The sequence below is a fragment of the Apteryx mantelli genome, chromosome 23 (assembly GCF_036417845.1).
Source record: "Apteryx mantelli isolate bAptMan1 chromosome 23, bAptMan1.hap1, whole genome shotgun sequence".
NCBI lineage: Eukaryota > Metazoa > Chordata > Aves > Apterygiformes > Apterygidae > Apteryx > Apteryx mantelli.
In genome coordinates, this window is record NC_090000.1 from 5,124,121 (window position 1) to 5,147,650 (window position 23,530).

The following is a 23,530-nucleotide window of genomic DNA, read 5'->3' on the forward strand; positions in this document are numbered from 1 at the left end:
AACGTCAGGGAGGAGGAGAAGAAAAAGTTAACTTGGCTTCTGACTGATGAGACATGCCAGGTATTAAAAGTGTCATAAATCTTGTTATCATTTCAGTATGGAAGCTTGCAGTTTACACAAGATAAACAATTTAAATAAGCTGTCCAGGTAACTGCTCTTGCTGAAAATACATTGGAAAGTGATTGTTCAGTTAATCATGACAGCTAAAAATGAAACAAATGCAATGCAAAAATAAAGAGTGAAGTCCAAGTTAAGATGTTGGAAGGAGCACTGCTCCGCTCAATTATTAGAAGTCACTTAACACGAGACATACAAACTTACCAAGCCCCCGTTAGTATCTAAATAGCACAGGGATCTGACTTTTAGGGACTCTAGGCAGGCAAAGAGCTTGCCATGTAAACAGGTACGCAAGGCAAAACATATGTAAGACTTCCTTCACCCCACCATATATTGCCAAGATAGCTGGAAATCATAAGGGGGGGTCTGCTGCTGGAAAGTCTCTAAAGGAAACTCTTGGCTTCTAGTGAGATGAATAATACACCTGTTCCTCAGTTGTGAGCAAACACTTCAAAGGAGTAATTAGAAACTATCTGACCTGAAACCCACATGCCCATTACTGTGGTATTTTTCCACCTACTACAGGTGAAACAGAAGATGGGCTGGACCTAGAAGGGGAGGGGTGGAGCGGCAGCGCAAGATGCTGATTTATAAAGCACTAGCAAACACCGCTCTTTCTCCACGGGTTCCGGACAACGAACCTGTCCTGCCTGAAGGATGTCAAAGTGCGAGCAGGATTCCAGCTAACGAATGCTTGCCAGCTGAGAGGGAACTACAACCTCTGTGAGCTTTTGCACTCCAATAGCACAAACTGCTCGGAGCTACTTAATTCTCTGACTGGGTTTTTGGTTTTCATCCAGACACTTTGGCTTGTCTGCTTTACTCCATCAGGAAAGAAATAAACTCACCAAGATGGTAAAGGTGAGTACACTGTTGACCAAAATCGCTGTTCCTGAACATGTGGTTTCTTCTTAAGGACTAGAATTAATTTTTAAGTTTTGATATACATAGGTATATTATGCATGTGCGCTAAGTGAAAAATGGAACTAATGCCTGACACTGTTGTGCATCCAGTGCAACAACTGATTTTTTCACTCCATACAAGTGCGTGCTTCTAATCCTAAAAAGCAAAGAGAGCAGACTGGAGAGAAAACAATTCTGGGAATGGCTTGTTTCTTCTTCAGCAGTTCCATGAACACTATTTCTTTTGCAAATGCCAAAGCCCGACAGTTTCTGAAAATGTGCTTAAGAGAGGAATCCCAGAAGCCCCTCTCTGAAGGCTGAAAGTAGATCATGCATAGGAGCAATCAATAGATTTTATTAACATCTTGCATTTTTATTATTCTCCTCCATCTGCTAAGTTCTCACAACAGATAGTTGTTTTCTTTTTCTCCTGGTCTCCCTACTTTATGGAGATTTGAAAAGCTGAACAGATTTTTGGGTGGGATGGTTAAGGAAGGAGAAGGAGGAGGTGGATGAAGAAAAAATTCCAACAGATAAACCAGATTGTGCATCTTTGGCAAGGCAGAAGAATGAGAACTTCTCGTAACAGAGATGTCCTTTATCTGGGATATGTATAACCGAACAAATTGAAGTGCTTTAGGAGATGGATTTCAGACATTTAACTCCTCAAACTACCCACCAGTTCTTAGCTTTTCCCTTCCCCAATAGACAAGGTCAAGACTTCAACATTCCTCTAATTCAAGAGTATCTGAGGATAAGATGCCAGTTCTGAGTTCAGAAAAATAGTAAGTTTTAAAATGTTTCAATCATTAGAGCTCTCTGGTTTAGCCTGTATATAATGAAGATGTCCACTTTCAGCTCATCTGAAATATTACCTCTGCAGGAGTACAAACATTGACAAGAGTCCTGCAAAACGTACATGTATTCTTTAGACAAACAGCAACAGCATACATGCTCATATATCCCACTAGTAAAGCACACCAGCAGATAAGATCCAGTAAGCATGACTCTGGTGAAGCTCTGACAGTTAATCTCTAAGGAACCCAGCAAGAAACAGGGTCAACCAAATAGCTCTTCCATGGAATGGCATGTGGTTTACAAGATAATTAGGATCAGGAACACTATGATTATAGAAGCCGGTGAATTAACAACACAGCAGGTTTGCCCTTCAGTCTATGGTATTAACTTAAAGTTAGGAGGCAGGAAAAAAAAAACCCATAGGTTATCAATAAAAGCAAAACATTGTAACAGGTCTGGCAGCTTCCCTAGGTTATTTAACAGTTTTATGTATCAGGTAGTTGATCGGCAAAATTGACGGAAGGGTTAGCCACCACCGTGTCAATTCTGAGCTCTGTGAAAAGAAACAGACTTCTTTCTCTTTGGCTACCAGCATGGTGTTTACTCCCATTTCTCACTATGGGATCAAGAGACACTAATTTCATGAGTAAACTGTTAAAGTTGCAATAACATTTGTTTTTCTTGCTTTTTGAAGAAAGATTGTTCACAGTATTATACACGTGTAAATGTTAATTTTAACTGAAAAAAAAAAGTTAGTCTTGAAGTCATGTACTTAGAAAGCTCCAGGAACAGGCGAAGAAAACAGCTCACTAAAATTTTCTTTTTCTTTTTTAATCTTTTGGTTTTACACCAATCTCTTCCTTGGAGCTGATACATGGCTTAATGGTTTAAGCTGGCAGTGCTGAGATCCTGGGCTCTTGTATTCCTACACTTTCTGTCAAATCATAAACTACTAAAAGTTTTGCACATTTCTACAGAAATCACTGTAATTTACATCAGCTGAAGACCTGACCAAGAATGCTGTAATACATGCTGGAGAGTCCTCAGGTTAGGAAAGGTCAAGCACTCTCAGTTGCTAGGAAAAGAGGCAGTAACAACACATAGATTGTCTAGAAAAGTGAATTTGTCAGAGTTTGATTTGTCTGTCACATTTTTTATTGCTTCCTTCAAGTCAAAGCATGCGATCACAAGGCTAAAACCTTATTTTCTTTTACAGAAAAAGTCTGATGTTTACTCAGTTGAGATCAATGGGACAAAAGATCTGGAAAAAACAGAGAAGGTAGATGAAGAGGGTATGTATAAAGACCTGAAAGGCAACAAGAACAAAAAGAAGGCAGAAGACCTTAAGAAAGAACTGGACCTGGTGAGTGTTGCTAAGCTCCCATTTCACTGGGCAGGACCGCATCGAGCCACTGGCTGAACGAATCCTGCGAAAGGGGCGAAGATCTGTTGCAGATCTTAACAGAAGATCTGTTGCACTGGAAGGGTTAATGAGGAAGGATCAGCTTCCTCACACTCTTGAGGTGTGCCGTTCTTAGAAAAGAAGTTGTGCAGAATTAAGGCCTATAACGAAAGAGTGATTCTGGCTTATTTAAGCCACCAATGGCACAGAGCAGTACCTCTCTACTCCCAAAACAGGTCTGCATTTTCCCAGGTGGAGTAACTATAATCAGTGTTTTCCCAGAACTTCAAATTGCACAGCCAGTGAGGAAACAGAGGGAAAGGCAGATGCAAAATGTTTTGTTTCAGAGATTTCCAGTCAGTCTAAAAACATACATCAGCTTTAAGAGCAGGTTCCCCCCCCCCCCCCCCCAAACAAACCGTACTGTACTTGAAAAACAGAACACTAAGCTGGAGCTCAAGAAACCTGTATTTTATTTCTGTTTTGCCACTGACCTGCTGGCTGATCTTGGAAAAGTTGCTTCCTGTCTATACGTTTCAGTTTCCCAATCTGGAAAATGAAGATAATTATACTGACCTCTTTTCTGAATTGCTCTGAGAGCAACTGACAGGATAGGCTATTTATGGGCTAGACGGTATTTCAAAGGCAAGGAAACTCCAAAATGTGGCATCAGCTCACCCATCATCTTTCCAAGATCTATCCACATACCAGCTAAAGAATTCTCAGCGCATCTCATCTTTGCCACCAGGAGATGTAATATTACCCTCAGGTACCTAATGGGAAGCCAAAGCACAGACAAGTTAATTGACGCAGCTAGGTACCAATGAATCATCCCGTGAAAACAACGGTGAGAACTCACAACGTCTTGGCTTCTAAATCCCTGTTTAGCATGAGATATAAATAGGTCAATGACACCACAGAGGTGTCACTGCAGGGAAAGGAGAAAAACTTTCAGATTTCCCTCTCCCGCAGCCTTACGAACTGTGGTTAGAACCTGTTGCTTCTTTCTGCAAGACTCCAGCAAATAATGCCACCTAGCCTGCCTTGTCAGCCAGGTGCAAAAACCATTGTCACACATATTCTGACACCACAGTCTTTCTTCTATCAATATATTGCCTACGGTACTGGATTTTTGGGTCTTGTAGCATGTAAGAATGTAAAGAGGAACCATTTATCTAAAAGAAGGAGAGTTATTTGTGGTAAGCAGTATTAACATGAAAGCATCATTCCGTTCTTGTGACAGATTTGCTGGAGGAGGGAGGTATTTACAAAAGTACTCCCAAAACCAAAAGAGAAATGTAGCTACCATCTTCCAGTGAAATGTACTCTGCTAGCTCCTGAAATCTGTCTATCTACCAAAACTTTTTGCATGTATCAGTTAAGGCTCTTAACTCCACACGAGGCATTTTTTGTTCACATGAGTTGTGAAACCCATTTTATTTCTGTTCAAGTCAAGTGAAAATGACTTGCAAAAAAAATTTTTTTTTAAAGCAAATGGCAGAGTTGAGGATAGAATAGAGTAGGTTCATGCTTTTTGTGAAAAAACATGTATTGTCTATTCATGAAAGTGGGATGTCACAGTAGCAACTGGGCCCACGGTCCCAGACGATAAGGCAGTTGGAACATTCTCCAGACCCTGAAATACAAGTTCCAGCAGCCCGACATTCTTTTTGCTAACTATCATTTTCTCTTTTTTTTGGAATCCAGGATGACCACAAGCTCAGCACTGAGGAACTGGAGGAAAAGTATGGTACAAGCATCAGCAAAGTAAGTCCATTAGGTATCATTAAGAAACTGTTTGAATCAGGTGCTTTAGCTTACCTCTGGCTGATCCAAAGCTTCGTAGAGGCAGTGGGAAAGCATTCAAATCAACATACCATATATATGAATACAATACACAAAAAGCTAATAAAGCCTAAAAACAGACAGCAAGTCAACCAGCAGCACTGACCTGGATTTAGCCTGAACTTCTCTCAAGTTTGAAGGAGTCTGATCTAATGGTTTAAAATCAAAATCCCTGTACAAAACCTGAAGTCAATGTTTTATGCAGGACCTCATCTTTCCTAAAGACCGAGAAAGTTTTTATCTGATATTCAGATGTCACCACAATTCATTTCTCACTAGCACTGTCTGTAACAATCTGTAGCAAGCAAGAACACGGGAAATGATTTTATCTTGAAGGAAACACTAGATCTGAGAAACTGTACACTGAGTTCCTCTGACACCTAACAGCACTGCCTCTGAATATCAAAGCATGCAGCGTGGCCAGAGTACAGAGAAGCAGCCCAAGGAACTCATGAACCACTGACTTCCTGGTGAAACACCAAACAGCAGCAAAAAAACTGATGAAGATGTTTGGTTTTAGTACATGCATATTTGACAGATATCTGTCAGAGAATGAAAACTCCTAATGAACACTGCCCCAAATTCAATGCTCCACTAAAGAAATTGGTGTTTCTTCATAGCAGGTATTAATAGTAGCCACCATGAAATCAGAGAGTTTGGAAATCAAAGATCCAGATTACTGCAGCTGATCCACGACATGAACAGCGTTTAAGGAACAAGCAACATGTGAATTTTGTTCTGAGTTGAGACACAAAAATCTGTTCTCTGTGACTTCATTTTAATGGTGTCATTTACTTTTGCAGGGTCTCTCCAGTGCAAGAGCAGCAGAGATTTTGGCTCGGGATGGTCCCAACTCACTCACTCCTCCCAAAGCCACTCCTGAAATTGTTAAGTTCCTCAAGCAGATGGTGGGAGGGTTTTCCATCCTCTTATGGATAGGAGCTGCCTTCTCCTGGATTTCATTTGGCATTCAGTTTGCCCAGGGAGCTGAATCACCCTTTGACAATGTAAGTATGTGAATAACTACAAAGTGAGTATTTGACTCTTTGACAATGTAAGTAGTTTAAATACTACTCCATAGTTATTCAGTAACCACAATGAGGCATTTTATTCTTTCAGGACTCTCCCTCTGCTACTGAACATTTCTGATAAATGCCCAAATACCTGACATACCACTTCTGCCTAAGAGTGCCTGTGCAAGTTTTTATAACCACTACCCATAATCATAATTCTTGAGTATTTATAAGAGGAATACTGAAGTCCATAAAGGACTCTGGAGTCTTTGACTCCGATTCCCTTTTGAGGTACATTCTGCTGGGAATACAATCTGTTCGGGTTCGTGTCAGGTTTTAGTTTGGAGAAGGCTTTCAGAGAGACAGGAATCTTGCTGTTAAAACCCTTTTTTATACTGAAGGAGCCTTACTTGATCACTAACATGGCAAAACCTGGAAACCTCTTTTTTTTAATTAAATACTTTTAGACTGGCCCAAAATCTCATTTTATGAGTCTCCGGAGACAATAGAGAAGAACTATGATTTATTCCAGTGGAGGAAATGCTGAACACATAATTTAAATTAACTGGATTCCTTCTTTTATTGATCAGCTCTACCTTGGCGTAGTCCTCGCACTGGTCGTTATACTCACTGGTATCTTTGCTTACTATCAAGAAGCTAAAAGCACAAACATCATGGCCAGCTTCAGTAAAATGATTCCACAGGTAAGAGTAACCAAGAAATTCTATTTGAGATAAATGTTTATTCTCATAGTGCACCTTCAAATGACAAGAGCAGGCCTTGAGTGATAAGCAGCCTGAATTCTGTGCGCAAAGCTGAATTTAGCTCTCGGTAGGGCACTTAGAGGACGGGGCAATGCTTACTTTTGTCGTACCTTTGTCTTACAGCAAGCTCTTGTCATCAGAGATGCAGAAAAGAAGGAGCTGTCAGCAGATCAACTGGTTGTTGGAGACATTGTGGAAATAAAGGGTGGAGATAGGATCCCAGCGGACATTCGTCTGATCCTTACTCAGGGGTGTAAGGTACAATGATTTGTAAGGTGTGGGGAGAGGGGAAAAACATGGTTAAGAGGCTTTATTACAGCATAAGAATTTCTGGGCACCCAACAGGAATTATCAGATCCTTAATTAGACACAATGTCTATGCAGAAGCTCTACTGTGATGCCCACCTCATGCACTACTTAGTCGCATCCCCCACCTTCCTGAACACCAAAATAAGCCATTGTGACCATACCATATTCTGGCAATACTCTTTGACAGGGCAGAGGCAGAAATACCAATACAATACTAGGTGTCTCCACAGATCTGGAAGTAGATCTTCATACCATGTTTTCTTTCAGGCTGCTACCCAAAATCCTATTGACAGACACATGACATTGATTGAACTGAAATCCCACAGAAATAGATTCTCTCAGTAACACAGGCACTGAGAGATGATGGCCCCGTGATCTATTATCAAATGTATTGCTGTCTTATCTTCTGGGCTATACATAATCACATATTACTAACTTTAATATGGGCATGTCTTTGTTTTGTTAAAGGTGGACAATTCTTCACTCACAGGGGAATCAGAACCACAGTCCCGTTCCTGCGACTTCACCCACGAGAACCCCTTGGAGACTAGGAATATTGCGTTCTACTCAACCACCTGCGTGGAAGGTGTGTACAGAGAATAGGGCGTTCAGAAATGGCACATGCAAAGGATGCTACATAATACTGCTAACTGATTTTCAGCATAATTCTGTGGTGATGTTTCAGTCATATAAAGACTAAGAAAGATCTCTGTCAAAGCGGTACCGTGTCTAGAAGACAGGATCAATCTCTCTTGGAGTTGACAGCCTGTTATTTCTTTGTAGGCACTGCTACTGGCATTGTAATCAACACTGGGGATCGCACTATCATTGGGCGCATTGCCTCTCTCGCATCAGGAGTTGGGAACGAGAAAACACCCATTGCTATTGAGATAGAACATTTTGTCTACCTGGTAGCAGGAGTGGCCATTTCCATTGGTGTTCTCTTCTTCATTATTTCTGTCTCTATGCGATACAAGTTTTTGGACTCCATCATCTTTCTCATTGGCATCATTGTGGCCAATGTGCCAGAGGGACTGCTAGCCACAGTAACGGTAAGTCTGTGTTGGAATCCACTGGCTGCCACTGTAGTTCCTCATCTCTCCTATATTCTTTACAGTGTAACACTATTTGATGAAAAACAGGACAGGCACTCAATCTATTAAGTGACTCGGCTGAGTCAAGTTTAAAACAGGGGTATTTCTTCCATGAAATCAAAAGGACATAAACATTTCTTCAAATGAATTCTGAAATTCTACACCAGCTGTGAAAAAAAATCTGAACTCAAACTTACTTCACCCTCCCTCTCTGTTTCTACAGACCTTTTCTTTAGCAGTTTTGTAGCAAGCTACAAAGTATCTGCTTTGGCGTTCACACATGGCTTTCTGTCCATTCCCTAAAATCATTATCACAAAGAGATATTTTTCAGAGTTGGTACCTTCCTAGGTCAGAAAAGGGAACTCTGACATAACTGAGCCATCAATCCTAAAAACTTCAGCACAACAATCCTAATGCAGTTCTACAGAATGTTATTTAAGTGCCATTCTGCCTCAATTGCTACCTGGTAGCATGACATGAATCATTTCCCTACAGCCTGTTTCTGTTTGGAAATGAGGCTACTGTAGCCTAAAGGATGTATGGAAATTCTAGTCATTAACACATACAAAGCACCAGTAAAATCCTTGGCTGAAAAGCAGCAGGAGAACCCCCAAGCAGTATTAGCCCTAAAGTACACCCAAAGTGACCAACCAGAAGTTCTGCAATAATGAAGAGAATTAATTCAGGATTCATTAAGCTGGCAATTAGGAGCTCCTCCCAAGCAGGTTCTTTCATCTAGAATGACCTCTTAACTAGATACCACACTTTATTTCCATCAGCATGCAAGCAGGTTCCTTTCAACTTGTGTTCTTTTGCTAGTTACAGCCAAACCTCTGATGTTAATAATGCCATTACAAATAAAAACAATGTACTGCTGTCAACCAAAAGGTACAAGTCTTAAAAAAAGTTCTCTTTGAAAAAAACAGCAAGTTTGTAACCTCATTTTATTGTTCTGTAACTATGCCTTACTAACAGTGAGCCAAACTTCTTTACATCTGCCAGGTGAGTTTGTCTTTGACAGCCAAACGGATGGCAAAGAAGAACTGTTTGGTGAAGAACTTGGAAGCTGTAGAAACACTAGGTTCTACCTCTATCATCTGCTCTGACAAGACAGGGACCCTCACGCAAAACAGGATGACTGTTGCTCACCTTTGGTTTGATGATCAGATCTACTCAGCTGATACCAGCGAAGATCAGACAAGTAAGTATGGGAACAGGGGATGTGGGGAAGGGAAACTAAATGGATTGAACGTGGTGTTTCACACCCACTGGCTGTCAAACTGGTGTCAATGAGGATGTCTTTTGATAACTGAAGTAAATATATCTCCCTTCCATATAAAAATGCAGTCTGCAATAGCAAAGTCCCTTCTTAGTCACGTAGAGATGTGAAGAAAGAATTAAAATTTGAATTCCACTCACAGAAAATAAGTCTGGAGGAGGTTTTAGTCCAGATCCACTTGCCAACAGCAAATTTAGTAGGGAAATAAAGAGTAACTTTGCCAGAACTGTTAGTTGAGGGATGTAAAGGCTTGTGTCAAATTATTTCTCTATAACAGAACCTACCAAAAGAGCAATTTTCTTCTGCAAATAATTCAACCCTTTTGTTTCAAACTTAAGCTTCTACTGCTATCATGTAATATGTTAAAGGATACAATATTTATTTTACTTCCTCACAGCCCAGCCTTTTGATCAAAGTTCTCAGACATGGACAGCATTATCAAAAATTGTAACTCTCTGCAACCGGGCAGAATTCAGACCAGGACAGGAGAACCTCCCAATAATGAAGGTACCACTTACTTCTTATCAATTTATTTGTCTTCCTCTGGAGGAATATATATGGGTTGTTGTGTTTGGCTTTACTAGCCTCTTCAGTTTTAACATACCCATGTTTGAAGTTACTATTTGCTACATACTCACAAAAAGTTTGAAGGGGGGGGGGGAAAACATAAAACCAAGAGCAACTGTCACTATAAGGAAAAAGACAATTCAGGTATCAAGAAACTTTCTACTACACTATTAATTTAATACAGCAAGAGACAGAAAAAGTAAGCATGCCTTGCTTAATGTCTTTACACATGACTGCTGGAAGTGGCATAGCCTGGTGACTAGACTACAGGCAATACAAATCCCTGATCTCTACTGTTTATTCCATCAATGCCTTCCTCAAAGTCATTTGATTTTGTGCATTTGTTAGCTCAGCTGTACCTGCATACTGCTCTCACTCTAGAACTGCATTATAAAGCTCCCACCGAAACCTGAAAGTGATCACAAATCTTGCACTTTCCCAGAATCATACACTAATTTCATCTCTTTGCTATAGCTTCGTTTTAACAGCAACTGTAAAACTGTAAAAATGCCCCAAATTGTTAGTGTAATGATTTTTAGGAACAACTGTTGCTTCATGTAGATTCATTGATGCTTAAACATCTGAAGAATGCTACAAAAGTATACAAGCTCTCTCGATGGAAGTGCAGAAGTATATATACTACAAACCGTTTCTTCTTTTGTGCATACAGAGAGTTGTGGTAGGCGATGCCTCTGAAACAGCTCTGCTGAAATTTGCAGAAGTCGTCTTGGGTGACGTCATGGATATTAGAGCGCGGAACAAGAAAGTGGCTGAAATTCCTTTCAACTCTACCAACAAATTTCAGGTGTGTTCTATTTTTGGAAATTAGGCCAGACCATTTCCAACCTATCTGCTTCCATTACTGTGTCTAACTCAACTATTTGTGACATGTGAGTTTTAATGCGGAAATGCAACGACATGGGAAATTTAAGCTATAATGAATGCAGTTCATGCCATTTCATGGAAAGAACAATATTCTCATGGAAAAGGATAAGAAACATTATTTCCATTCAAAGTGACCAAAACCAGAAACAGATGAGTATCATATATTCTCTTTCAAATTACTTCATGTTTGTGGCACGCAGCTTTCCATTCATGAGACAGACGATCCCAATGACAAACGCTTTCTGCTGGTGATGAAAGGTGCTCCAGAGAGGATTCTAGAGAGATGTAGCACCATCATGATCAATGGCAAGGAAGAACCACTGGACAGTGAAAAGGCAGAAGCTTTCCAAACAGCATACATGGAGCTGGGGGGCATGGGAGAGAGAGTGCTGGGTGAGTACAACTAGAGGGACTGCAATGCAAAATGGGGTTTTAAATCCTGGTACAACCCAGTGCTTCTGGACCTAATTCCTCTTGCAGTGGAAGAAAAAAAGAAAAGCATACAGCCTCCTAAGCAGAGCGTTAAAACCTCACTGATGTGTTTTAAGTTCTCTGTGGCAAGGATCCTCTTACCAGTATATACTGATTTTTGTCCTGCCACACTGCATAGCTAAGAAAAACCTGTAAGTATCTAATCCACGTTGTTGCATTAAATGCTAAGCCTATATGAACTTCTATGTGAAGGCTACAGCAGCAGATTAAAAAAATCCATCATGAAAAGCTATGCATTAAATGCACTGGAGTTTTATAGAAACAAACAAACAAACAAACAAACAAAGCCTTAGCAAGCTCTCCTCTTTTTCCCACCATCTCCTGTTCATTTCATCATCCTAAGTTTGTTTCCAGGTTTCTGTCATTTGTACCTGCCTGAAAACGAGTTTCCAGACACTTACCCATTTGACACAGATTCCATGAACTTCCCCACTTCCAACTTGTGCTTTGTTGGGCTCTTATCTATGATTGATCCACCACGTTCCACAGTGCCAGATGCTGTCTCAAAATGCCGTAGTGCTGGGATCAAGGTAGGGTTTTTACAATGAACTACACAGTGAGTCTACAAAAAGACTCACAATAATAAAACTGTAAGATCTTTCACTGCATTGTCATTAAACACCTTTCCAGAGGTATCTATGAAAAGATGTAAATGCTCAAGCCATTAACACTGTTCTGCAACTATAACTTGAAGAAACTACTTGAAGGCCTGGAGAGGCATAAAAGTTTAGCTCATTTTATATGGGAAACAGACCACAGTAAAGATGTGTGGAACTGAGACTGGATATCCAAATTTGGAAAAGCTCAGATACTGTCTCACTGGATCCATTTCTAAAACACAGAAACCATTGTCAGCTAGAGTTAATGACTTGTAAACAGCGTAAAGTAATAGAAAAAATCTTGTGAAAGTGTAAGGACACAGATCCTAAGGGCTACACTTGTTAAGAACTTTCATGCATGGGAATCACTAAAATCTAAAAACTGTTCAAGCTGACCCGATGCAGCAATTCTAATTTCATTCTGAAGAGACCCACAAGTGAATTCTCAGCTCTAGGCAGAGAGGTAATCTAGCTAAATAAAGCAAAATTGCTATTAGAATTACTGACCCCAGATGAGATGAATCCTGAGTCCCAGAGCTGACGTAATTTTTTGCAGTCTGAAGACAGACATGGCAACTAGCAACCCTTCTTCAAGAAATATTAAGAAAAATCCTTGTTTTACCTGTCAGGACACCTGAGTCACAAGGATCCAGTTTATGACGCGATGCTCTAACACACTCTCACCTTTGAGTATATGTAATGTAAATTCATATATAAAAGCTTCTTTATTCTGCATTATTCTGACCTTGCTACCTGTGATAAATGGTTCCCTTACAGCCCTGATAAACTAAGGTCAACAACAAGAGGTACAGAACTAGTGTCAATATAGAGCTAATTAATTAATAGTCATAATTTGTCTTTGTTATGTACACAATACAGTTTTCCAAGTGCAGATTCTAAAGTGCTTCCTGGTCTACAACAATAGATATTTCATCTTATCTCTCTACATCCATTGTGTATACATTTCTCACTCACCCTAAGTGCTTGTCCCTTCCTCAGGTTATCATGGTCACTGGCGATCATCCAATCACTGCTAAGGCCATTGCCAAGAGCGTAGGCATCATTTCAGCCACCAGCGAGACTGTGGAAGATATGGCTAAGCGCCTCAACATTCCAGTTGAGCAAGTCGATAGACGGTAAGAGCAGACAGAACATAAGGGATACGTATGACTTCATTTTCTGACAGCTATGCCTTCTCCCTCCACAATGCTTTTAGCCTATTTTATACTACAGCTGCTTGGTACGTTCCCAGCCATTGTGTTCATGCAACGTGTCATCTCCACCTAAATAACTATGCATGTAGGTCAGTGCATCTCAGTCTTCACTGGCCCTTGAAAAATCCTAGCAAATACTACTTTGCAGAACATGCTGGACTTTGCTGTCACTGCCAGCCTGAAGAAAAATGCACTTATGGAAAGCAACATCTAGAATCACATGCAATGCTGGACGATGACCTAAAGACCAACAGTTCAAGTTCCTCTTTCACCTTTTAAATGTAAAAATATTAACATATTTAGAGAAACATAAAAGCTTCTTACAGAAAAGAAGTCTCCCCCTACCATTGCTCCACCCCACCCCCAACTCCTCTTTACAATGCATTTTCTGCTAGTTCTGTCTACTCAGGAGGAAGCTTCAATTACTTCCTTCTGTATCTAGGTAACTGTAACAGTCTGGATTTCTACAGTGGCTTCATTCAACACCTGCTGATTAACAACTTAGGCTTCTGAAATTAACTCCATTTGCTGCTTTCCTCAGTGTTGAGCTGTATATGTTGTATGAGTGCACTATTTTTATCTAAGCCTTTTGATTTGAAAATTTACCCAGCTTTCCCATGGCTATTACAGGCAAGCTACAGCAGCAGTAGTTAATGGGATGGAGCTGAAGGATATGAGCTTGCAGCAACTGGATGAGGTCTTGTGTAACCATTCAGAGATAGTCTTTGCTCGGACATCGCCCCAACAGAAGCTGATTATAGTGGAAGGCTGCCAAAGACAGGTGAGTGAGAGATGTGAAAGGTCATACACAGATACGGCTATAGGGCATTCACTAAGCAGTAGCGTTTCCTCAGGTATCACCCCCCAGGTGAGAGGATGGAAGCCAATTTGCAATGCACTCTAAGCCTTGCTGATATTCTTCTCATTGTGCAAGGACATTACATATCAGATTGCCACAAACCGACTAATTACACTCCTGTCTCCTCTGGATAGAATCCAAGATGCTACAATTCCCGTTACAGACTCTGAACTCCTGCTGACAAAATGATTTTTTCCCAAGTTTGAATGGCTTGGAGCTGTACTGAAGGTCTGACTGCCTCTTTGGCACGTAATTCTGAGAAACTGCTGCTGTGATGCATGCAAAGCTTCCTGGGTTAAGACTTGTACGTTCTTTGGGAAGGAGCCTTCCCCCAGGAATTCTTCAAACTCAGATAAAAGCAACATTGTCACCACATCCTCTCATCTTATCTCTCGTGGGCTATTTAAACCTATGCACTTCCTGCCCACAGGAATATTTAGAAGTGAAATAAGGTATTAATCCCACAAAATGTCAAAGCATGATTTATCTAGGGATAAGCCTAATATTTACTTCTGAAGACTGTACAACAACTCACAGAACTTTATGAATATAAGGCAGGATTTAAAGAGGGTTTGTCCCATCTACAGGCACTACTATTACGTAAAGTAGCATTAACTGCAGCCAGCACGAGAGGCAGAGGGAAAGAAATGAGATGTGCTGCGCTCTGAAAAAGATTCACATTATCAGAGGATTTTCCCCTTTGACACAACATTTTCTAAACAGATGCTGTGAACCGAAAGCTACGCGACCGCCCTGCCTGAACTTTGCAAACAAAGCAGATGCAGCACAAACCATTATTTTATTTTTGTAATTACACCAGAGCTGAGCTTTCCAATCACCATTATCAGCTCTTTGGGTTTAAGCCTGAATTGCTTTGGGGGCGGAGGGGGAGAGGATAAAATCTTTCTATTTCACCTCTTTTTCCTTTTTTCCTTCTTTTTGAATGGTCTTTGGCAGACATAGAGTAAATGTATTCTGTACTGCTTAGACACCCACACTCCTAGTGGATTTGACTTTTTAAAGGATAAAGAAGAATGACCCCTCCAATCCCTAAGCCAGTCAGTCTACGTGCTACGTTTAGTACTGAGAGCTTATAAGCCCTTCTGTACATGGCATTATTCATAGGTAATGACACTACGCTAAATCCCCGAAGGGACAGGACATTCAGTATTTATTTTAATCAGTTTGCCAGGCTTTCTCCCACTCACAACACTCTGAATTGCTATTAAGCTATGAATTTTTGCATCAACTAGAAGAGGAACCTTAACTGCAGCAGATGTTTCTCTGGAAAACACCAGAGAAATTGACTTGAGGAATCAGTTTTTTCCATCTGTTCAGCTACTAGCACAATTCTAGCCCAGACTGGCAGTGACCAAGAGACGCTGGGTAAGATGAGAAGTCTCTCTAACTGAACAGTTACGTAATTTACACTTAATACCAAAACTGACTCATTCTATAGACACTTCAGAATAAAGAGAAGGACAGAACATGTCGTGTCAACCGAATCTCCCACAGATGCGCCTGGGTCAACTCAGGCAGGGATAAACTATATATACTGGGAGAGATGTCTTCCTTTTTCATCTCCCTTACAGCCAGAAAGCTGTATAGCACGGAAAGAAATAATCAGATCTTAAATGCATCTACTTCAGATGTCTGCTTCAGGAAGATATAAATCATAGCCCTGAATTTCCCATTTCTCTCTGCTAACTATGAAGGGAGGAAGGCAACAAATTCAGATACAGACACCTATAGCACAGAAGGCTGCTGCTGATGCACTGATCCTACCTATGGTCCTTCTGAACACTGGGTATGTTTTATGTGGGTAGGAAGAAGATTCAGAAAATCATACCCGTATGGTTCACAAAGCACCTTCCAGCTGCACAGATTAACTTTAAAAAGCAATGAAGGAATACAGGAAGTACTCATCTATTCACTCTCTCCTAGAGGTTTAAAGACAGGGAGCATGATAAGAAGAGATCTTCCCTAGTGGAAGACAGCACAGTCTCCTCAAAAAATCACATCTGGATCCTTTGTGTGTTGCAGGGAGCAGTTGTTGCAGTGACTGGAGATGGAGTCAATGACTCCCCTGCTCTTAAAAAAGCAGATATTGGAATTGCTATGGGTATTGCTGGCTCTGATGCAGCTAAAAATGCAGCTGATATGGTACTGCTGGATGATAACTTTGCTTCTATTGTCACAGGAGTGGAAGAAGGTAAAAATAATGTTGTTATGTTGCTATTCACTTTCTTAGTTGAAAGCTACTGACAGCCACACAGGACTTACGGGTCCTTGTGATTCCCATCATCCCCACCCACTCCCTTCCTTTTTCTTTTATCTCCTTCCTGGATTTGGAAATGTGGTTGTGATACTCAGAAAAGTTAGGGAATTAATTGCATTCATAGACGCATGATAAACCCACAGACAGTAAGAAAATCATCCCCCTCTCCCCCTCTCTTTTACATATATTTGTTAAGTACAGCATCAGTCTGCTATCTTTGGTTGCTCAAACTCCAGACAAAGGCACTTCCCATCTTACTTGCTCCTGTACAGTTCTGAGCCTCACAAAGATCCAAATTTTTCCCTCTACATTTTCATTCGGTTGCTTGTTCACACATCATCTTCACCCTGCTCCATCCGTGACACTATCACACTCCACTCTTCTCTCACAGCAAAGAGACTGCAGTTTCCATGAACACTAAAACTTATCATGGAATGGGATTTTTTTCTCTTCCCAAGAATATCAATGAAAGAGATTTTTTATTTTCCCTTGAATTTTCAGAAGGGTGGAAGGAAAGGTAGGGGAATAGCTTCAAAAAAAAAGGAAAAAACAGTATGAGGAGTGCAGACACAAACCATAAATACTTTTACTTTGTTTAGTTAAAAATTTCCTTTTTGTTTTTGAAAACACTACTGGCAATTAGCTTTTATAGAAGTGCTTCTTTTTCTTCCAGGCCGCCTGATCTTTGATAACCTGAAGAAAACAATTGCCTACACTCTGACTAAGAATATTGCTGAGCTCTGCCCTTTTCTCATCTACATTATTGCCAGTATTCCAATGCCCATTGGCACCATCACCATCCTCTTCATCGACCTGGGCACAGACATTGTAAGTTGCCGTCTCATAACTGGTGTCTTATAAGTCAATTACTTTTTACTGAAGTATCATGATAAATGAGGGAGGCTGGGTGCAAACGGATGTGCAGGTCACTGGAAGAATTAGCTGTCTTACCGTACAACCGCGTAATGAGCTGGTGAAAAGGTAGAGGACTAGACTAAAAACTGCTGGGTATGGAGAAAGAGGAGATGAAAAAAACTGCAGAGAGAAAAAAGGGGTGAGTGGAAAGAAAAGACTTTTCTGATCTGCACTGACCAGCAAAACTTTTGGCAGTATCTTTCGACTGGAACATACAAACTGCTGTCAAGAGATCATACAGATTACTGCAGTCAGTGTAGGGAATGAATACCAGACACTTGATCAGAGCCCAATCTGGGAGATATGGAAACCCTTTAATGTTTTCAGTGTCCTCTAGCCCTTTGGATTGTCATATGATCATTAGACCCATAAAAGACTTTCAGCCTTCCCTCAAATCCTTTATATGTGTCAACACAGTGCTACATTAGGCCTTCTTTCATTTGCTCTGTATATACTGAAAAGCCAGGGTATATTAACAGAAACACTTGAAAAGTAAAACTTTTCTGGTGAGCCTCTGAGGAGCGCACAAATTTTGCCAGCAAGATTCTGATGGTTTATTTTTTTTGTAGATTCCCTCTGTTGCATTAGCCTATGAAAAAGCTGAAAGTGATATTATGAACAGGAGACCTCGAAACAAAAGGAAAGACAGGCTGGTGAATCAGCAGCTTGCTGTATACTCCTATCTGCATATTGGTAGGTTGGCCTATTCTCTGAAACACTATATTGCATCAGCATAGCAAGACAGAGGCAGCTTCATTCAGTTTTGAGAGCAAGAGGGGGATCTGAAATTCAAATCTTGCCTCCGATCACAGTTCGCTATGGTAGCCTAGGCAAAAAAACTAGCTTCCTTCTGTCCCTCATTATCTACCGGTACAACGTTTTCTATCTACAGAGGTCAAGAAGCTTAAGAGCACTGAGAGCTGTAAAGCTGTATTAAAAGCCATGTCAAGTTGCACAGCTTAGGAGATTAAGACCAACACTTAAATCCCCCAAATTCCCCAGTGCTCCTAGATTTTGCTTCTTCCTCATTCCTCCCTCTTTGATTTTGCAGGTATCATGCAGTCAGTGGGAGCCTTTGTAACTTATTTCACAGTGTATGCTGAACAAGGCTTCCTCCCTTCCGCGTTGCTTGGCGTGCGAGTCAACTGGGAAAGCAACGCCATTAATGACTTTGAGGATTCATATGGACAGGAATGGGTAAAGAACCACTGAAACACCCTCGCGCTTACCCAACACTTTCTGAAAATTTCCACACTCTTCCAAAATAAAAGATTAGGGAAAGAAAGAAACAGAGCTTTAAATGTATAAATAGAGTTAGTTTCATCTAACGGTCCCTCAGGATAGATTCTTTAGAGCTTCTACCACCTGGCTCCTCCACTCACACTCCATTCATTCATTCTTCCAGAATTTCCCTTCTTCTGACTCAAAGCCTCTGGAAATACACCTTCTTCTCTGGACTTTATGTTTTGACTGTCACAATCTCTCAATCCTGCTTCTGAATAGCACTACTGAAGGACTTTCCAGACTCCCCCTCCTGCTTTCACTCTTTACCCTCTCTCTCTCACCCTACAGAAATCACAATACACAAAAGCTAATAAAAAAATAAAAAAGTTAATAAATCAATATGTATTCCTCCCCACACCAATTTAGCTCTCCAGCTTCATAACTCACCTACAGCAACTTAGCAGACTGGAACAACTGGCCAAAGTCTGATCTTCACACTTCTAAATCTGCAATAATGCTGCATTCACATCTTAATAATTTAAATCCTACTCTCTAGGTTTGCAGTCACTTGCAGAAAATACGAGTGTCTGCTATAACACAGCTATTTGTTGTTTTCCTTTGCTTTGCAGACTAAATACCAGAGGATGTACCTACAGTGGACTGGCTATACTGCCTTTTTTGTCAGCATCACAATTCAGCAAGTGGCAGACTTGATCATCAGGAAAACACGAAGAAACTCCATTTTCCAGCAGGGTCTTTTCAGGTAAGGTTTGCAGGTTCCTTACCTGACGCATGGAAGGATAAATTAGCGTACTGGTAACTTTAGCAGAAGGTTAGCTCAGTGATTTAGACCACTGATATTTAGTCTTTGAGCCAAGACTAAACTTGGATTCAAGCAATAGCAAGTCTCAGAAAAATGTTTTATGACACTTTCCCCCCTCCTCTTTCCTACTTCATAACAGTGGGTTTCGTTAAACAAAGACTTCATACTGTTTCCTCTGAAGATGCATCACCTTAAAAACCAACTCTACGTTCTGTTCAATAAAATGTGTATTTGGTCTTCTCCAAGGGAATCGCAGCCTTCCAGAAGAAGAGGTACCTGCTGGTCAAACTCCCTGGCTGCCCTCTGCAAAAGACTTTGTATTCTTCAAACCCATGAAAGCCAGGGAGTTAGAAATACCTAACTGGACAGACAGAGGCCATGTATAAAAGCTGGCATCTAGTCAAAGTATAGGAGAGCAAATTGTTTTTCTTTATCTGCAAGCACAGAACCTACACCTATGTATATTTTCTTCCTCAGAGATAGGAAAGCAAATTATTTTCCTTTCTTTATCTGCAGGCACAGAGCCTACACCTATGTATATCTTCTTCTTCCATATACATGGGTCACAATGTGCACATTCACAGTGCAACTCAAAGACATGACTAAAGCGTACTGCAGGTCTACCTAAAGCTAGCTTTGATCCAGCTAGGTCAGGAACGGTAGCAGGAAAGATACAGGTGAATGTGATGTACAAGAGTGCTAGAGAGTCTACCAGTCGTTCCATGCTACTGTGCTTGCAAGTGCTCATCATCTGATGCACGTCATTCAAGCTAGCTACCAGACACACAGCCGTAACTCGGAACGTGGCATGGCCTTTGCGTTATGCTGCAGCAGCAGTTTTTCGTACATGGACAGAGGCACGTAACCTTTCCTCTTTGGTTTTCTTGTAGGAACAAAGTCATCTGGGTGGGTATATTTTCCCAGATAGGAATTGCTCTGATTCTTACTTATGGCCTTGGACATGTTACAGCCCTGAACTTCACACCCCTCAGGTGAGTTCTGCTGAGTGCTTACTTCCCTTGCCCTTCAAGCATAAACAGACCTGGAGGTACCATTCTGCCAGAAACAGGCAAACGGGAGCTCAATTCAAAGATAAATATTTAAGAACATTCATTGTGAAGAACGGGGTGAACAATTTCTTAGCCAAAAAGGCCATTATTTTCCACAAAAAAATGCACTACTGTTTTTACTAAATTTATTACCAAGGATACAGAAACTTACTTGTGTAGAATAAACATTTTAATATCTTCCCAGGACATCCCAATATTCTTTAGAGACTAGATAATATTTTGCTTAGCTTAACTCTAGGCAAGCAACTTTTATTTATAACACTTTCAAACTATTCCATTTTTCTGCCATCTTTGGAGACTGCAATTCCACTAGGTAGTGTTTTCTTCTGACTGATATTTGGAATAAAAGAATTCAAGCAACTACTTAGGCTTGGGAGGCCTACATGAACATCATCTTATTTCTAATTCTCCGAAGGCTAAAGTTTAAAAAAGAAAACCCAAGAAGGCCACATTGTCTTTTAGTGACATCAAAAAGAATAGTCAGAAAAACAGTGGAGAGATTAGATGCTTCTGAATAAAAACTTCCTTTCTCACTCCCAGGTTTCAGTACTGGTTTGTGGCTGTGCCATTTGCCATCTTGATATGGGTCTATGATGAAGTCCGCAAGCTGTTTATCAGGAGATACCCAGGAAGTAAGTAGAATTTTCTACGTTTAGAATTTGAGTGTAAGGCGTCCTTTTCTATCCTTTAATTCATTCACTGACTTTAGCTGCCTCGGATGGATGGGCTGCTTAGAAATGGACCGTTTGGTCACAATGATTACTTTCTCTTTTGGGGGAAAAAATAAAGTTACTGATTTTTTTCCCTCTCTTTCTCATACTGCAGGCTGGTGGGACAAGAACATGTATTATTGAAACAGTCCTTATCACTGGTCACCTTCCTCCTTGTGGAGAGCTGCTTCTCCATCCTCATTCAGCCTCTGCTGCTTAAACGTCCTGTCTGTGCAATAATCACTTGGGCTCGCCCCATGAAGGGTTGAAGAAATGTCATGAATTTCATGAAGAAATAAGGACTTAAGAGGCTGATAATTTACCTTCTACTGTACTGTAAAGCTTACACTTGTCTAGAAATTGAAATGCTATCTATTTTTGTAACAAGCACAATTTTCCCTCCTTCGAAGATGAACTTGGAGAGCACCCAGAGAGGAAAACACACATAAAGGAAAAGAAAAAAAAGACAAAAACCCAAATAACATAAGGCATTAACTTGCACTAGAGGTGCTTGTCGATTTTTTTGTTTTGGTGCAATTGAATTACAAACGAGTGCATGCATAGATCAGAATTATGTTACCAAGGGTAACAAGGCTGTATAGGAATAATTTGATAATAAAAGTATTTTCCAGAAAACAGTTCTTCACCTTATTTTCTTGTAAAGACTAAGGAGATCTAAGTGAAACCAAAAAGGATCTAACCTCTGCCAGGGTGAAAGAGGAAAGAAGTGCACACTCAGCTCTCACTGACAGAGAATAACGTACCTCAAAAACCTGTTCAGTTTTGATTAATGCATCATGGAAACCAAGGCACAACCAGGTGATGTCAGCATTTTAAGAGGTTCAACTTAATGCTCATTTTCCAAAGCCCACAACCTATATGGCAAAATATAACTTAGCACGCATCAAAGCAGCACAGTTAAAGTTCTCTTTGAAACCAAGTCTTTAATATGGCCAGTTCTGCAAGAATCAACAGATATCACACCTTGTTTAGAGTACGGCTTTACAAATTTTAAAGAAAACAAGCTAAGTAATGATATTTCACGTTTAAATGCAAGTCTAGACAAGCTTTAGAAAAGAAACAGGGACAGACACAGAACTTCCTGTTGCAGCCAAAGAAAAGGATTACCAATGAGAAAGATATCAAGAGAAGAACCGAGGGAGGGGAAGGGAAGAATGTTTTCCAGCCTAAGCTTGCCTATTTCCAAATGTCCACACCCTTAAATGCTAAAAGCTACTTTGCATTTCGGAAGCCTCCCTCCTCAGAACTTCTCCCTATAACACCCAGCTAGGTATTACACTGAGTATCAATTATACTGGGTATCACTGTTTTTCACATATTGAGATGAAGAAGAGGAATTACAAAAGAAGGAAGAGTGATAGGAATAAGCTTGTAAACTGAATTATGAGGGCGAGTCCAGATTCCAGGTACACGCCCTCACGTGCTCCTTATCACTTGGCAAAGCAGCCCTGTCAGAACACACCAAGAACCAATATGTGAGGTGCCAAGCTGACAATTCCAACACCTCGTCCTTTGTCAGGTGTCGGGACTGATTTGTTTTCTGTTCTGCTTAAAATACAGGAAACATATGAGGAAAAGCTATAGGGGAACAACATAACCCTAGTTCCGCCACCTATAGATTTGGAGTACCTAGCCAAAACTACATGTTCACATTTAGATAGCAAGAAAAAAGAAAGGGGGGGCAGTTTCTGCACAAAACAAGGGGGGCAGTTTCTGCACAACATGGGGGCAGTTTCTGTACAAAACCAAGAAGCAACATAACTATGATTGTCTTACTTCAAGAATAATCAAAAATATATTTTTCTGAGAAAACTCTGGGAAAAGGTAACTGGAGAGGTTGTCCATTCACAGAATACACAAAACCCTAAAAACACTGAGGAATCCAGTGGTTGCTCTGCAAAACCACCTCAGGAGTAAAGAGTCTGCAATCTTTTGCTTGTCAAAAACCTAGATTTGGTAGACAAATTGGACAGACAACTCTTAGAAAAAGAGATTTATCTTGGGCTCTAAATCCTTGTTGTTATCACCTCATACAATCACTCTTGAAGAATGGAAGCGTGCTATCTCTAAACATTGCAAGCTGGGAGCCTGGGTGGCTGCATTTTCTTTCTGGCCTCGCTTTGTCACTTGGAGTACCTCAGCACCTCTGACTACATTCACAGGCCACATCCATTTGTGCTACTAATACAGAACAAAAACATATTCACAGAATTGTATAAACTTTTTTAATTGCATCGCATACGCCAGAATGACATGTGCAATCGTGACCTGTAATCATATATTAAAAAGCACAATAGGTAGGAGAGGGCCTTGCTCTCAAATGGGCAGAAACAGTATAATCTTTTTGC

General features: G+C 40.5%; 1 protein-coding gene across 1 annotated transcript; it reads left to right on the plus strand.

The window, feature by feature from the left end:
* Positions 1-969: 969 nt before the first annotated feature.
* ATP12A (ATPase H+/K+ transporting non-gastric alpha2 subunit) lies at positions 970-21,305 on the plus strand. The gene is made up of 23 exons (XM_067310017.1): positions 970-978; positions 2,990-3,181; positions 4,928-4,987; positions 5,869-6,072; positions 6,669-6,782; positions 6,966-7,100; positions 7,620-7,737; positions 7,935-8,203; positions 9,249-9,447; positions 9,923-10,032; positions 10,763-10,897; positions 11,178-11,370; positions 11,824-11,999; positions 13,068-13,204; positions 13,913-14,063; positions 16,185-16,353; positions 17,093-17,247; positions 17,904-18,027; positions 18,386-18,531; positions 19,188-19,321; positions 20,272-20,373; positions 20,992-21,083; positions 21,277-21,305. The coding sequence occupies exons 1-23, from the start codon at positions 970-972 to the stop codon at positions 21,303-21,305; spliced, it is 3,153 nt and encodes a 1,050-aa protein (XP_067166118.1).
* The last annotated feature ends 2,225 nt before the right edge of the window (positions 21,306-23,530 follow it).

Excerpts from the sequence above, each read along its gene's own strand:
- ATP12A (XM_067310017.1), top strand. Across the intron at positions 6,073-6,668 it reads CTGAATCACCCTTTGACAAT|CTCTACCTTGGCGTAGTCCT; the intron begins GTAAGTATGTGA and ends TTTATTGATCAG. Across the intron at positions 6,783-6,965 it reads TCAGTAAAATGATTCCACAG|CAAGCTCTTGTCATCAGAGA; the intron begins GTAAGAGTAACC and ends TTTGTCTTACAG.